The sequence below is a fragment of the Hydractinia symbiolongicarpus genome, chromosome 4 (assembly GCF_029227915.1).
Source record: "Hydractinia symbiolongicarpus strain clone_291-10 chromosome 4, HSymV2.1, whole genome shotgun sequence".
Lineage (NCBI taxonomy): Eukaryota > Metazoa > Cnidaria > Hydrozoa > Anthoathecata > Hydractiniidae > Hydractinia > Hydractinia symbiolongicarpus.
Window position 1 is genome coordinate 15,661,570 of NC_079878.1, and position 15,679 is coordinate 15,677,248.

The window sequence follows — 15,679 nt, forward strand, 5'->3', positions numbered from 1 at the left end:
CATTAAGCAAAACTGTACAGGAGACTCAATTTATAGAGTCTTCGCAGAACATCTCTTCTCACAAAACCAAGGGCAGGGCTGACTTATTGCCTGCTGTGTCGTGTGGGAGAGAAAACTTCCAGACTTCTTTTTAATACGATATACAATTTTTCGATTATTGTTATTACGAATCAAATGGCACCACAGTATTTCTGTAACGTGAATAATTTTAGTGATAATGACCTAACTTACTGAAAATCGAGTGTAATTATTCTTCAGTCGCAATGAGTGGAAGAAGCGCAAACAATACCACAATTAACATTATTTGATTTTGCTTGCCACAGTTCCTTTCAAATTTTCATTTCATTGTTTTGATAATGACATCTGCAAAACACTTTAGCAATTTCATTAGAGTCATTTTCTGATTCAAACCCTAACTCAGGAAAATTCCACAAAAGAACTGTTTTCTTTTTCACCATGTTTACTTTTTTATTTTATTTTCGGAATTCAGGAAATTATACCATCCGTCAGTTTCGAGTGAAAAAAACCACCTGTCGAATACTGTGTGCATTCCCATATGCCCATGTGGAGACCTGGTTTCTTTTAGGATAAGGAACTCGAGAAAAATGTATGCCAGTTTTCATATTACGCCAGAGAAAATGTGATATAAAAATTCACCACAAAGGCTTTAATGTTACAAAGAATAACATGCGATCAGTTAAAAAGTTTGTTTTTCAAAAAAAATGGTAGTAGAAACCAGGTTATAATACGTGAACAGGTACGATAGAAATATACATGAGCACATGTTCTTAAAAGCCCGCCAAAATAAAAATTAATTCTTTGTTAATTTTTTTCTTCGCTGATGTTGAAAATGAGTTGTTGTTTTTAAAAATTTCACAACAAAATTATGTCAGCATTTTTTTTTCTTGACGCAACTACGGTATTTTCTTATTTTACGTCGGCAATCACGTCGGCAGTGCCGAATGCCGACGCTAATTTTAAGGGCTGAATGGTATAAGAACTTTGCACAAAAAAGTGCTAAAATTTATACGCGGCAAATTTTATACCAATAAGGTACTCTCTTTCACCTCTCCTAAACTAACATTTTCTTCAATCCAGTTCTTTCTTTCATAGTACATCTGAGTTTTTTGTTTCCATTAATTTCTGGTCAGCATCTTGTTATAGCCTTAGGTTAATGTTGGTCTCCTTTAATTTTATAAAATAATATTTGATTTCTACACCTATAAGAACAGACTTGATACAGAGGAAGTTGAGTTTAGATCTAACACTGTCTAGGTCAGATTGGAAGAGGGTCATTAATATACCCCGCCCAACCCATGCTAGCATGGAAAACGGACGTTAAGCCGAGAATGATGATGATGATGATGATGATGATGATGATGATGATGACGATGACGCTATGTATAGGCTATTACTGTAGAATGAATACTCTTCTCCTTCTCCTCCTTCTCCTCCTCCTCCTCCTCCTCCTCCTCCTCCTCCTCCTCTTCCTTCTCCTCATCCCTTTCCTTTTCCTCCTCCTTTTCCTTTTCCTTCTCCTTCCCCTTTTCCTTCTCCTTCCCCTTTTCCTTCTCCTTCTCCTCCTTGTCCTTCTCCTTGTCCTTCTCCTTCTCCTTCTCCTTGTCCTTCTCCTTCTCCTTCTCCTCCTCCTCCTCCTCCTCCTCCTCCTTGTCCTCCTTATCCTTCTTCTCATTCTTCTTCCTAATTTTGTGTGATAATTTGCATTGGGCCTAGCTACAACTCTGAAAATAATATGTGGGAAATTGTTCTTTTTTCAGCTTTTTTTGAAACCAGCGAACAGCATCACTTGGCCAAGTCTGGTGGAGGCATAGGCTGAGTAACCAATGCCTAGGATGTGCAAGCTGCTCATTTCACAATATCTGCATTATGAAACAATCCAGTCCACCACCTGAAAAGGTCCGAAATATTGGGGCATACTGACATCAGCAAATTAACTTTCTCTCAGATTTTGGATCTAACCTAAGTCAGCTGTGAACAATGAAAGGTTATCAAGGAAGATCCATAGAGAGTTTCTGTGAAAAAATTTGATAATTCAGATCATATTACATGACAGATTGATAAATTAAAAGAAAAAATCTATTACGACTCCTACCATTAAATACAATGTATAAAAAGAGTTCCTGGATGATATACTCCTCAAAGTTATCTCCACAGTGTTAAGCAGCTTTCATCACCTTTTTCTCACACCAATTGTAGGTATCCTGCAGGCAGAACCATAAATTTATAGGATACCTATAAATGGTTTTATCCCCCCAGTTGCTTTTATATTTGGTGTATCATGACAAATTTAATATAGAATGATTAAAAAGTTTTGTGCATGGTGAATAAAATGACAAACAAATACATCAATTAAACCCATATTTTTAAAAAAAACATCTTTGACCAAAAATTGTACAATAACTTAGAAATAAATCCAGGAATAAAAAAATCTTACACTTAAATTTCAAAAATACAAAATATATTTACAAATTCTCATTTGCAACAGCTCAATAAATTCTGAAATTTCCCTTCAAATTTAAAGCTTACCTCCCAACTTATCTCAAAACTCATCTCATAAAACAAACAAGGTTAAACAAGCTATTTGCTTGCCAATATGATTGCCATCTTGAATAAGAGCCTTCATGTGAAGCAGCAATTATCAAAGTAGTTTTGAAGTTATTACGTTTTTCAACAAAGTCAGTAACATTTTCAGTTTTAATGTTGGATTTATTGCGCCATCTGAAATTAAGTCTGTGAAAACGGTGGAAGTGGATGTAAACCCCCTATTGCTCGTCCCTTTCATATCACTAGTGCACTCCCAAACAACGTAATGACGTCAAAATCATATTAAATCCAGCATAAGTTTGAATGAAAACCATTTTAACATGACAGAGGATAAGTGATCAAAGTGGAACAAAATACTGCTTTTATATTGTGAGTAGTCATTACCCATGGAAAATCTGTGGGGTTGTTCGTCTTTAAATTACGTGCTTTTTTGTGTGCCCCCATTACATGACACTTTTCTTTTGGACGGACAGACAAAATACGACTATTATAATAGAGATCTGTTAAAATATCCATGGGGTTGCCCGTCTTTAATTTACACGCTATTTTGTGTGCCAGTTGCAGATCACTTTTCTCCAGACTAACAGACAAAATATGGTTAGCGTTATACAGACAAATATTTTGTAGTATGGGACAATTTCCAGATTTTTGGCTATTTTTTTTATTGCTTTGCACAGTGTTTTGGTATCCAAGTGTTAAAAATATTATTATTCTACTTTCTGTTTATATAGATGACTTCCAATACAGTAGAAAACATAGAGAAGTTTGATGTGTTACTTAATGAAATTAAATGTTTTGACTTTCCAACAGATTCATTGTTATGTAATATTAGAGATTCCACCAACTCATTCATTTCGAGCAGTATTAAAAATTTTACAGATGTCCTTGTGCAAGAAGAGCAGTTTTCTGAAGAAGAAATTGAATCATTCCTGAACAAAGCGTTAGAAATTTTCAATATGCTTGTCAAATTACGAGGTGACCAACTTAAAAACTATTGCGAGGCTAACCATATTTTTAAAGTATATGAACATGCCTTATTTTCCTGTGATGCAAGTGAAGGAGAAAACAGTGAGGAAAGTGACAAAAAAATTGAAGACGAAGTTGCGGAGCTAAGAAAAAAAGAAATGTTGTGTTTAATAATGAAAAATAAAATTAATGAAATCGACATGTTACAAACAAATTGTCTAGATGTATTTTCAAAAATTGAGGAGTAATGCAAAATATTAATAGCATTTGTGTATTAATCTATTTTGGCTTATATATGTATGTATAAAATTAAGTTTCATTCTGTGATATAACTATATAGAATGTATTATAAACTTGTGATCTCTGTTTTATTCTCAATTGAAGTGGGACATTCTTATGGGAAGTGGCAGTCTTTTTCAGGAGAGGCGTGCGATCGCACGCGCACACCTTGGCACACGCCTAAATCGTTTCAGGCGTGCGATTAATCACACGCCTGAAAAATAAATAATGAGTTTTCAAAATCAACCTTTAAAATCCATTTTGTAGCGTGCAATGGCAGCCCTCGAAGGAATTTTTGGAGACTCGTCAGACAAAACGTCCGATAGATTTCCGTCATGGTCGGACACTTTTAGATCTCAGAAATTATTGAATAGTCCTGGTCCTTTTAATCCACGAGCAAGCCTATTCTTAGCCAACCTGACCATCCTAGCTAATTCACCGACTCCTGAATTAGTTAAAAGAACTACGTAGACATAAATCTCTTTTGCCTGGCTCGTTCGTCGTTGGTAACCAGGTCTTACACAAGAAATCCAGCCATGCGGTACTTAACTAATGCGGAGGTGAACGCCGACGGAGCACGGATGAAGCAAGTCTGCAAAACTGCACTTACAGGCGGAATGGACATTTGATCATGGATTTAATTGTAGATAATTTCTTCAGGTCCGAATTTAATGGATTTTTTCTTTATGCCTGTAAAAAAGAAACCCACGTGCGGTGTAAATGTTTTTGAAGTTTTAAGCCATGTGGATAAAGATTTTTTTTAACTTGAAAACAAAGCATATTTTGCCTATTTGCTTGTGATGACCTGAAAAGTGAACAATAAATATAAAAATGACAGTATAATCATGTATACTATTTCGGACATGTAGAAAGGGAAGTTAAGATTGAGAGAGTCACTATACCAGTAGACGCTTGATCATCGTGTTTGGGGTTCACTATTTAAAACGTCCCCCACTTTTCTGCCGCAAAATGAATGCGCAACAAAAAATAACCTCGAAGCCCGTATTGTATGCGTAACATTCTTTGCATGTGCGCTTAACATCGCACGCGTTACTTGATTTACAAGTGGGAATCATCGCACACCTTCTCAAATATTCCTGAAAAAGACTGTGGGTGATAGGATCAAATAATTTTGAAAAAATTATTATTTTTTATTGTAAAGATGAAAAATTTGTTGACTGTACCAGAGAGATTTAATTGAGGGAATAATCCAATAGAAAAAAAATTTTTTTCACCTTTAAGCAGGTGTAGTTTTCAAGTCTACAAATTTTTTTTTTTTCTTGAAAGTTGATACTATATTAAGAAACCAAAGCTAAAGTTTTTCCCCATTCTGGACTATGTAAATGTGTGACCTATTTATTCATGGCACTACAGGCGAAACAAGTTCTAAACTTTCTTTAGGAGTCAACTGTGCACATACACAAGTTACATGTTTTGTAAGAATAACAAAACATTAATATGTGCATAAAATTGATATTACTGACTTGTGTGGAGTGTACACACAACAAAATAAATATTCTTGCAAAGAAAATACATTGGCAGCAATGAGACATTTTTCAAAAAAAAAAAAATCTTTTATAAAGTAGAAATCATCGAATTTTTATGAACATAGTCAGTATAATGACATAGCACAATTTAGAATGTAGTGTTTTACAGATTTTCTCTTTGCTCTCTTAGTTAGGAAACAATGTGTTGCGCTCAACCAGAAGAATTTGAATCAGCTTGTATTAATAAAAAAATTAAAATGCAGGTCAACTTGTTTTCTAGAGGGGATTATTTGTTAGAGTAAGTTGTTTATTTACGTCAAATAAAACAGGTTCTAACTATACAAAAATTTAAATGAAGACATGAACTACAGATTTTATAATACTGAATAATAACTTATATACTTAGTAAACTAATTGTTTTCAAGAAATTTTTGCCTCCCATTTTAATTTATTATTACACCCATATTTATTTCTTATTAGAACTAACTTTCCACAAATTTATCCAATTTTTAAATACCAGAACGCGCTATCCAAATCTTTATTTACTTAGTCTTCATTCTGGTGGTCACCTGTTGTACATATTTGTTGAATTCCTATTTCATGTATCCTTGCCTGCCTGTTAACACGAAGTAATGAAATTCGGAAACAAGCGAGTAATAAAATGTAGATAAAAAAAATGTTGCTAAATCCAAATGTTTGACTTAAAAATCTGCTGTAAACATTAAAAGTAAGTTTTGACAAAAATTACAGCTCAACTGATGTAATGTTTTACTTTTAATTTTGCTTAGTTTCTTCTTAGTTGTACGTTTTTTGTACAAAATTGGACAACATTTACAGTAATACAAAAAAATGTGCTACCTAATGCTATAGTACTATAGTTTAGATAATAACATGAAACACTTTCACCAAAAGAAACACTTGAAAAGGCTTGAAAAACTTCAAAAAATTCGCAAGGAGAAAACGAAAAAGAATAATGGAACAGCAAACTTAGAACAGGAGAAGACAAATGAAATTGTTATTGTGGAAGATCAACATGATGTGGACAAAACTACTGCTAGTGCTGCTCCAGGTAAGCAAAGATTATTGTCACCAATACTATTTTTTTCAATTAAATATTATCTTGAAATATGTTAGGGAATTACCAACCTTCACAAAGTATAGTGTAAACCTCGTAATGATTTACCTAGCTTTAGATTATAAGGAAGGATTGAAAAAGAAAAAAAGAAAGATAAAAGATGATGCTGAAATTAGTAAGAAAGAAGGAGGTAGGTTTCTTGTATTTATGCGTGCAATAGGAAACACTCCAGGGTGACAATCTGTCGGGAATGTTGAAAATATACGCAAAATGTCAGGAAAATTTAATCTTTTTATGAAATGTTAGGAAATTATCAGGTTTTTTAAGAAATAAATTACTCAATAATTTTTAAAGATTTATTGTTTTAGTGTAAAGAACAAAACTTTTTTTTCTGTTGCAACTAAAGACAAATTTTTTAAGTTTAATTAATCAATGAAACCCTGCTTTAATCTGATTTGAAGCATTGCTAATTGTGATTTGAAACCTATTTTTACAAACTCACAAATAAATGTGCTTGGACGCAAAAACCTCATAGTCAGGGAGCCAGGCGGTCAAAGTTACTCTCTGACTTGTAAAACAGGAATAAACACATGTTGATTGTGTTAATAATATATTAAACACCCACCAGTTATTGTTAGTACAGTATCTAAAATATAACACAACAATACATAAATGTATAGTCTAACACACTCCTCCATTCTTCTGTGTGAGTGTCCATATGGAAATGTTGGTAAATAACATAACTTCGATAAAGTAAAAAATAATGCAACTTCGACTGAGCGATATCTAGTCAACAGTGTAAAATAAACTATAGTCACACCTAGTCTGTTATTAGCTTTGCAAAGGTTATAGCTTCTCAAAGCTTCTGACAGCTTGATCCTTGTTTGGTTAATTTATCAGCCAATTGTCCTTCAGTGCTAACCCATTTGATGTTGTTATCTCTTTTCGGGACAACGTTTTCTTTGATTGCTGCAACTTCAATTCGTAATCTTTTCTCAATGAAAACCTTTGTTGAATGGATTAGTCCATGTAAGTTCCTGTTCTTGATATTAACTTCCACAGGTATTTCCATTACGCCAAGTTGTAATAATTCACACAATATTTCTCTCAAATAAATAACATCATCCAAAGCTTCTGGTAGTGCAAGACTTTATGCAGCTGTTGTACTTCTAACGACTCTCTTTATTTTCTTGGAACACCAATTGAGGATACAGCTGCTCCTCTTCCCAACAAGAAAGATGACTTGTCCTCCTGCACTAGATGCACCATCTGGCAAATTCACATTAAATGCATCTGAGAACATAACAAGTTTGAGGTTATTGTTGCTACCAAGTGCTGGATACACTAAGTGATAATCATCTTTGATTTTTTGATCATTTTGTTGGGTTGGATGATATGTCTCACTTCTGGATTATGATTGATGCATATGCTGAGGTCAAGAAAATCATAACATATATTTGGTCTAGTTTGATCCAATTTGCTTGTCCAATCACACTTCTAACCTTTTTAGCGATTAGCAGAGAGAGAGATGGGCTGCATGCCTGATACGAATTCTGTTTGACACACTGTCGTACCATTCATACCATTCTCTGTGTGTTGTATGTTCAATCCAATGTATTTGAAGCAGTGTTGTTCAGTTTTGCCAATCTCAAAAATCTCTTGCAGTTTTAAGATAACACAGTTTTCAAAAGAAGCACATCCAGCGTGAATAAAATCATCCACGTGTATAACAAAGATTCCTTGCAAATTGTTTTCATTGTGCCAATAAAACAAGATGTGGAATGTTAGATTGCTGGATCAAATTTTAATTAAACGGCACCTAGCTTTTTAATTTCTTGCTTCACGCTAAAGAACCAGTGGCATGCAGCATCATTTAGTCCATAAACAACCTTTTTTAGTTCCCAGAGGCAATTTGAGTTTTTAGCTTCAACAGGTGGTACCAAGTAAACAACTCGCCCGATTTCTGAACCTTGAAGGAAAGCAGCCTTAACATCAGTTGTTTTACAATGCCACCCTTTAATACCAGCAACAGCCAGCAATATGTGTAGGGTGCTTTTGTGAACTATAGTTGAGTCCACTTGTGATGATTGATCCTCTTCGAATCCATGTGCGACGAGTCTGGCTTTAATCAAACACTTGTTTTCAACTGTCTTCTCGCTGATCCCCCAAGTTGTTGATATTGCTTTTTGCCCAATGTCAGGCGCTTTCTCAAACACAAAAAAAATCTTTCTAAGTCTGGATCTCTTTTTTCTTGGCAGCAATGAAATTTTTCTTGTCATGTTGTTCAACAGGCACAAAAGCAACATTCACTTTTTCCATTTGTTCTAGCTCACTTGTTCAAAATCAAGACAAGTGAGCTGTTCCTCATTGGCATGATGAATATTTGCCAGTGCCCTTTCCGGCATGTCCTAGTACTTTGGCTTCAATCCAATGAACAGAATCTGTGAGTTTGTATCTAACCTGATCGTTCTGTTTTGGTATCTGCACTTGCTCTTTGATAGATTATTGTGAAGTCACATCAACATCGTGTTCACGGTCAAATTAGGGTTATCTTCCAGTATTTTCTCTAAGCATCTATCTACAACAGCATGATTTCTTTCGCATAAACCGTTTTGCCAAGGACTCTCAACTGCAGTTTGAACAACCTCAATATTCAAATTTCCACACATGTCTTTGTATTGGTCATTTCTGAATTTTTTAGGTGCACCAAAACCCAAACCTACCCACATCTGCATGACTTTATCAATGATGTCTTTGGTTACTTGGGCAGTGGTAAATCTGCTATACATATCAATCAAGTACAAAATGTAAATGTTCTGGTTCCATTTTTTGAGATCCATGGCCACTGCATCGTTAAAACAGTTTGTTAATAGCAGACAAACTATGGGTCTTGATGGTGTGTTGTGAAATTTTAGACAGATATCACAAGATGAATAAACAGTAGTTGCAATAGGTTCGAAGTCTTCATTCCACACTTTCGCATCAATCATCAGGGCTTTCAACTTCTCTTTAGATGGGTGAGCAAACTGCTTGTGCAACTTTGAAAAGATCTTTTCTTTTTCCTTGAATGAGACATCAGGGCCGAGGCTAACTACTGGCAAGACTTCTTCTTGAATTAATGGAACACAATAGTGACGAGATGATGTACAAGCAAGATCAACAACGTTTCCCCAGATTTCAGCGCAATCGTTCTCAAGGTCAAGCTTAATCTTGGCTTTCTTCATTGCCGACTTGCTTAACAGCAAAGGAATATCACTGTCAACTATGTCAGTTCTCACCACTATACTTCTTCCAGCTAATTTGCAAGGGATCACCACACATTCTTGAGAGATTTTTGTTTCGCCTCCACCAAATTTAAACACTCTTGTACTATCATGATATTTCACCATATTCACTTGATCTGGGTGCAAGGTTTTAAGATAACATTTTCACCACAATTGCCCAGTAACTGTCGATGTGCATCAAGAATCAAGCACAGCTGCATTTCGAGCTTCACTAGTAAATAAACACATCTCATTATCACTCGACCCAGTAAACAAAGTGATGTTTTCTTCTTCTGACATGGAACGTTTATGAGGGCAATCCCTCCTAAAATGTAATATTAATTCACAAATCTTGCTTTTCATAGGTTTTCCGTTGAAGCCTATAGGATTAACTTTCTGTCCATACTGTCTGGGCTTGGTATCTTTTTGGTTGCTTTTCACGTTATCATAATTTCGTTTTAACGAGCGTGGCTGCCTTCTTGGTTTTGTATAGAGCACTTCTCTCTCACTGTCTGACGATGGTTTCAATTTTATAGCCTAATTATTATCAACAGAAGGAATCGCTTGTTCTCCATGAAATTTTCGAATGGGTCTTCATTTGCTCACAGAGTTTTTCCTTTTTCGTGTAATCAACAGCTGTCAAAACCAACTGTCTGTCTTTATGTGTTAATTTTGCAGCATCCAGCAATTTAAATGCCAAAACAGAGTAAGATAGTTTCATTTCCTTTTGCATTATGCGGTTCTTTCTTCTCTCAAATTCAAGTATAAAGTCCTCTATTTTCTGACTAACATATCTATCAAATGTTGTGTATCGTTCATAAACTTCACTCAGACGTCCTTTTTAAATAACTTGTCCAAATACATAATCAATTTCTCGACGTCATCATTGGCATTAATAGTTTCTAATTTCAGTTCATTAACACAGTCACAGTCTAACATGACTATCAGTCATTTTTGCATTTAATACAAAATTACACATTATTTCACAAAAAGCAAGTTCTTAGGTTCGGCCTGGTTTTTTATTATTATTTATTACTATTATTTACACAGGATAGCCTCTTTAGTTTCTAATAAAACTGTTATCAATGAGGGTCCTGCGAAGGGGTTCCTAGTGCATATAAAGCTCCCATTTAACCTGCGGAAGGTGTGCAAGTACAGCAATCGCTCCACTAGACAACTGCCTCAGATATCAATCGATTCACACTTTTATAGTCTCTGGCATGACTAGGTTGGGTTTAAGCCCAAGGCCACGAGTCCGTTTTAATTTTGGAGGATTTTTTCTGGATCATTGTTGAAACAGGGTTTTGTCTTTGCGTCATTAATGAAACAAAAGTGACGAATTAATACATGAGTTAAATCCCCTTTTTTGTTATTCAGAATTTAAAAAAGCAAAATCTGATGAAACAGAAGAGAATATTGAAGATGATGTGCAGGGAAAAAAAACAGATGACTTGAAAGAGAATACGTTGGAAGAGCTTCCCCAAGCAGGTAATCGTAAAGAAGTGTTGCTGGATAATATTCTTTCTTTGAAACACTTGCATTAAAAAAAACATTGTTCTAGAATCTAGCTTGCTGCCAACAAAAGAATTCAAGTCACTTGAGGCATTAGTTTGTGAGAAGACTTTAAAGGGAATTGCTGACATGGGGTTCACCCATATGACAGAAATCCAGTACAAAACTGTAATGCCATTATTGGATGGAAGGTAAAAAATTGTATAGCTATTGTTAAGTCAGTTGTTGTATGTGTAATATTTTCTATAATCATTACGACAACTGTGAAAGGATTAATGGCAAACTGGGTAACCAGTCAGGATTGATAATGTTGAGTGAACAAAGAAAATGGCAGAAGTTGTAGTAGAGAGGGATAGTGGTGCATATTTTGTTTCAAGCACACCCCATCTATATTTTAGAGATATACTTGGTGCTGCCAAGACTGGATCTGGAAAAACATTAGCCTTCCTCATACCAGCTGTTGAATTACTGTACAAACTCAATTTTATGCCAAGAAATGGTAAGCTTTTAAATTAGGAATAATTCATGATACACAGGCCTCAAAAAATTACATGCATGATCGGCATCAGGCACTGATCGTGGTATCAGGCACGAAACTTTATCTCGCGAAACTTTCAAAAATGGCCATTCGCGAAAGTTTATTCAGTACAAACTTTCTAAATTGTCGATTCGCGAAAGTTAATCCACTAAAATTTAAAAAAAATGTGCTGGTTTTAAAAGTTATTTCTTGACTCGGCCTCACTTGGCTCGTCCTCCCGATAAAAAAAGAGACAACTGGCGCTGGGAACGAGATTGAAATAAACTTAGAAATAAACAAAAGCGATGATGAATATTCATCATTTTATTTACTGATGATGACGTAAGCCGAAAAGCTTTTACATTTTATTTTTAATAAAATATATATTTTTAAAATAAAAAAGCGATGATGTTTCAAATGTATGTATGGCTTATAACTGAGTTACTGGCGAAGAAGATGATGACGATGATGCGTGGGAGCCGGAAGAAGCCGAGCCTAGAAATGTGCTTGATCTGTTTTGTGATTTTGACGATGAACCCAATTTGTAGATGGAAGTTTTTACATTCCATTAGAAAGAAAATTACATCGTTAAAAAACACTTTTCTATCATAAGAAATATAGGCCACTTTTTTATAAGAACATAAAAAATCAGGAATCGCGAAAGTTTATCTTGCCAAAACTTTCTAATTTCAGATTTCGCGAAAGTTTATCTCGCCAAAACTTTTTAATTTGTAGATTCGCGAAAATTTATCCAAAAAATTTTTCTGAAAAAATAGCTACATATATAGAAAGGTCCGAATAAAAATATTGGAAATAAATGTAACGTCATTAATTTCGATCGCGGAACCATCAACCATCCCAACAGGAACTTCACCACTTAGCTAATTATACACATGGTTATAGAACTATTGACCCAGATTTCATACCTGCGGGACTTGTAGTCCTAACAAATCAGCAAGACATTCATGAGCAGTTTCAAAGTTACAGAAGCGCAGTAACACAAGTTGTACACACTGAACGCCATCTTGCTCTTGCTGTCGTCATATGTTGTCGTTGTTGCTGTGTTCATTTTAAGATCTGGAGAATTTTGGATCTCAAAATTATATTATTATTATATTACTTTATTTATTTTTATTATTTTGCCCCTTTCGGGATAATACTATTTGTCACTACCGGGATTAAGGGACGTCGCTATTAGCGGCTATCAAATCGAACCACCTGATACGGTGGGCACAATTTGTGGTTTAACGTAAAGTTAAACCACAAATTGTGGAATTATAGATTTTATAACTCACACTCGAATCAACCAAGGAAGACCATAATTATATTACAACCCTTAAAGCTATTATCGGTGCCTTTTATGGTCTGTGTAAGACTTTTTTACGATTTCATCATGGATTTTTAATTTACCCACGGTAAAACTCTTATTACTTGTTCAAGCAGGCGATATTGAAAGTAACCCTGGTCCTATAGGAATGTACAAAACGGTTTAATTATGTTGCCATTAAGGCAATGTAAGTTTGGATTTTCTGGTGGGCCACAGTGCTTTTGTTATTGTCTGTTTGCAATAGCTTTCAGTACTTACTGACATGTTGCTTGCTTTGTTGACTTCGCCTGACTTAGATTTTGTGCTAGAGAAGGGTTACATTACATCTCGATATTTTGAAATTGATTTGGAAACAGTCAATTCACTAAATTGCAGTGACAAAGTCACAGTGCAATCCTTAAACTATGCACTTCCTAAGAATTTTAAATCAAATCAATTTTTTTAATAGGAATAAAATCAGTGTAAACATCCTAACACTTAAAACTGTCGGGTTTTACTCATTTTACCTGGAGCTTTTCAAAAATCCAAATGAGAAGTGTTATGTACAACTTTTAAATTTTGTGTGACGTCATGCAACTCAGGAAAGGTGTACTTTAGGTGTACAAACTTTCCCGGAGACAAAAGTGTATAAACTTTTCGCGAATGGCTACATTTAAAAAATTTCGCGGGGATAAACTTTCGCGAATGGGAAATTTCCTTTATTAACTTTACTTCACAACATGGATTTACATAGTATTCATTTCTTCGTTTATTATATGGAAAGCGTTTCTTTCAGTACAAGTATCCTCCTCATTGGGATCGTACCATTCTTCTTCACTGCTACTTTCTTCGTCACTGATATCGTTTCTTGATTCTGCCAAGGTGAGGTCCTCCGTTGTCTAACTGTTTATGGCTGTCAGGATTAAGGTATTTCGTACACTGGTATCCCCGTTGTCACCAATCATTGGAATGATTTCAAATTGGATTGATAGAAGGCAACTTCTCTAGACCAATGTTTACAGCATCTGTAATCCCAGCAACTTTTGATAATGCTAAGGCCTTTGCTAGAAGTCATTTCATTGTAAAACTCTATGATCCAACCATCATAAAGGGGCTTCAAAATAGATAAAAGAAGCTTGACTTGTATATCATTTAATTCGACTCCGTCTGCTAATCGTTTTGCTATGTGATTAAATAACATTAAATTTGCTCTTGAGAAATCGTTTGCAATATCCGTTCACAGTAAGGTAACTTCGTCATGTTTCTTGGTACATTGACAATAAGGATGTTATTCTCTTGTTATCTCCTGACAACATCTTCGGTCATCTGGCCTGTAAAACATCCATTATCATCAAGACCTTCTTATTAGCTAGTAGATTTAATTTCGATCTTTCATTGGTCACGTAAGGGACAATTATTTTGTCAAGGGATTCCTCCGTGTTAGAATAATGCTTAGGATTGACGCTCAGCGAAAATTCTTTGGGAAAGGCAACTCGTGGAAGGCTCCAATCTGTTTTTCTTCAATATATCAATTGCATTGGTAGGAATTTGCCACAAAGGGTGATGGCAAATGTCCCAGTTATCATCCGTTTATCACTACTACCCTCAATAGTAACAGACGTACTTCCACGTTTTGCCATTGTTTCATTGCTCACAGGTACTTCAGAGGTGTCTGGTCAAGGTTAAGAACGAGAGACTAATCTTGTATTCCTCTAAATAACTAACAATTTCATGAAAGAAAAGATATTCAAGTTCTTTCCTAGCCCCATCAGGATCTCATCTTTTGAAGAGGTTTTCCAACGTTTAACGAACGGCGGAAAAGACTTTGGCTCCAATGTGAAGATTCCAGTTCATTACATTGTCTGATTATTTTCCGTGTGATTAATGATGTGTAATTTTTATCTTTTATACGCCGTACTTCCTTTGAAAGTTCCGTGTCTTTTTTGTATTTAGCTGTGTTGAAGGATTTTTTGTGGTTGACATATCTTTGTTTAAACGTTGTTGCTGCTAAACCAATGTAAACCTTGCGCTCATTGTTGGGGATGTTTAAATTTATGCTTGCTTTATAGATTTTTTTGTTAAACGTTTATTTTCAACTGGACATTGTTCCTTTTTAATACAATTACAATTTCTATCCATTACTGTATCGTTGTTGTTGATGATTTTGTTGTTGTGGATATTTATATAGGCTTTCATGTTTTTTGTGCAGCTGTAAGAAACTTTTACGTTGTTGCGATTAAATATTTTGTGGAGCTTGTTTTGTTTCGGGAAATGTTTGTCTATAAGAAGAAGAACGACTTTCCGATTTTTGTAGATACGTTTACATTATATTAAGGAGGATTAAACCAATTATATTTCTTCTTCTTTTCTTATTTTCTGCGGGATTTGAAACAGCTTTCTTTCGTTCTTGGTATTGCAATTTAACATCGTGCCCGGATTCCTTTAACGCCTTCTCATAAGTTGGGGCGACTTCGTTAAATATTTGTTCATTTGAGGAATGTTTGCATAAACTCTGCTCAATACTTTATGCGGAGAAACTTTCGCGAGAGAAACTTTCGCGAATCCAAAAACTCGCGAAATTTTTTGGATAAATTTTTGCGAATCTACAAATTGAAAAATTTTCGCGAAGTCTGAAATTGGAAAGTTTTGGCGAGATAAACTTTCGCGATTCGTGATTTTGAACTTATTTTTTATGTTCTTATAAAAAAG

At 34.9% G+C, this 15,679-nt stretch overlaps 1 protein-coding gene across 4 annotated transcripts in view; it reads left to right on the plus strand.

Annotated features, from left to right (window-relative positions):
• Positions 1-15,679, plus strand: part of LOC130641571 (uncharacterized) — a 33,242-nt gene that overhangs the window by 8,087 nt on the left and 9,476 nt on the right. Inside the window, exons 1-6 of one of the 4 annotated variants that reach the window (XM_057448430.1) lie at positions 5,165-5,595; positions 6,176-6,366; positions 6,485-6,562; positions 11,013-11,123; positions 11,197-11,338; positions 11,546-11,646. In XM_057448430.1, coding sequence (XP_057304413.1) covers positions 5,498-5,595; positions 6,176-6,366; positions 6,485-6,562; positions 11,013-11,123; positions 11,197-11,338; positions 11,546-11,646 — 721 coding nt within the window. In that variant the 5' untranslated portion in view covers positions 5,165-5,497. Of the gene's footprint in view, positions 1-5,164; positions 5,596-6,175; positions 6,367-6,484; positions 6,563-11,012; positions 11,124-11,196; positions 11,339-11,545; positions 11,647-15,679 lie in introns of those variants that run through there. The other 3 variants (XM_057448429.1, XM_057448428.1, XM_057448431.1) reach the window with 3 other exon arrangements.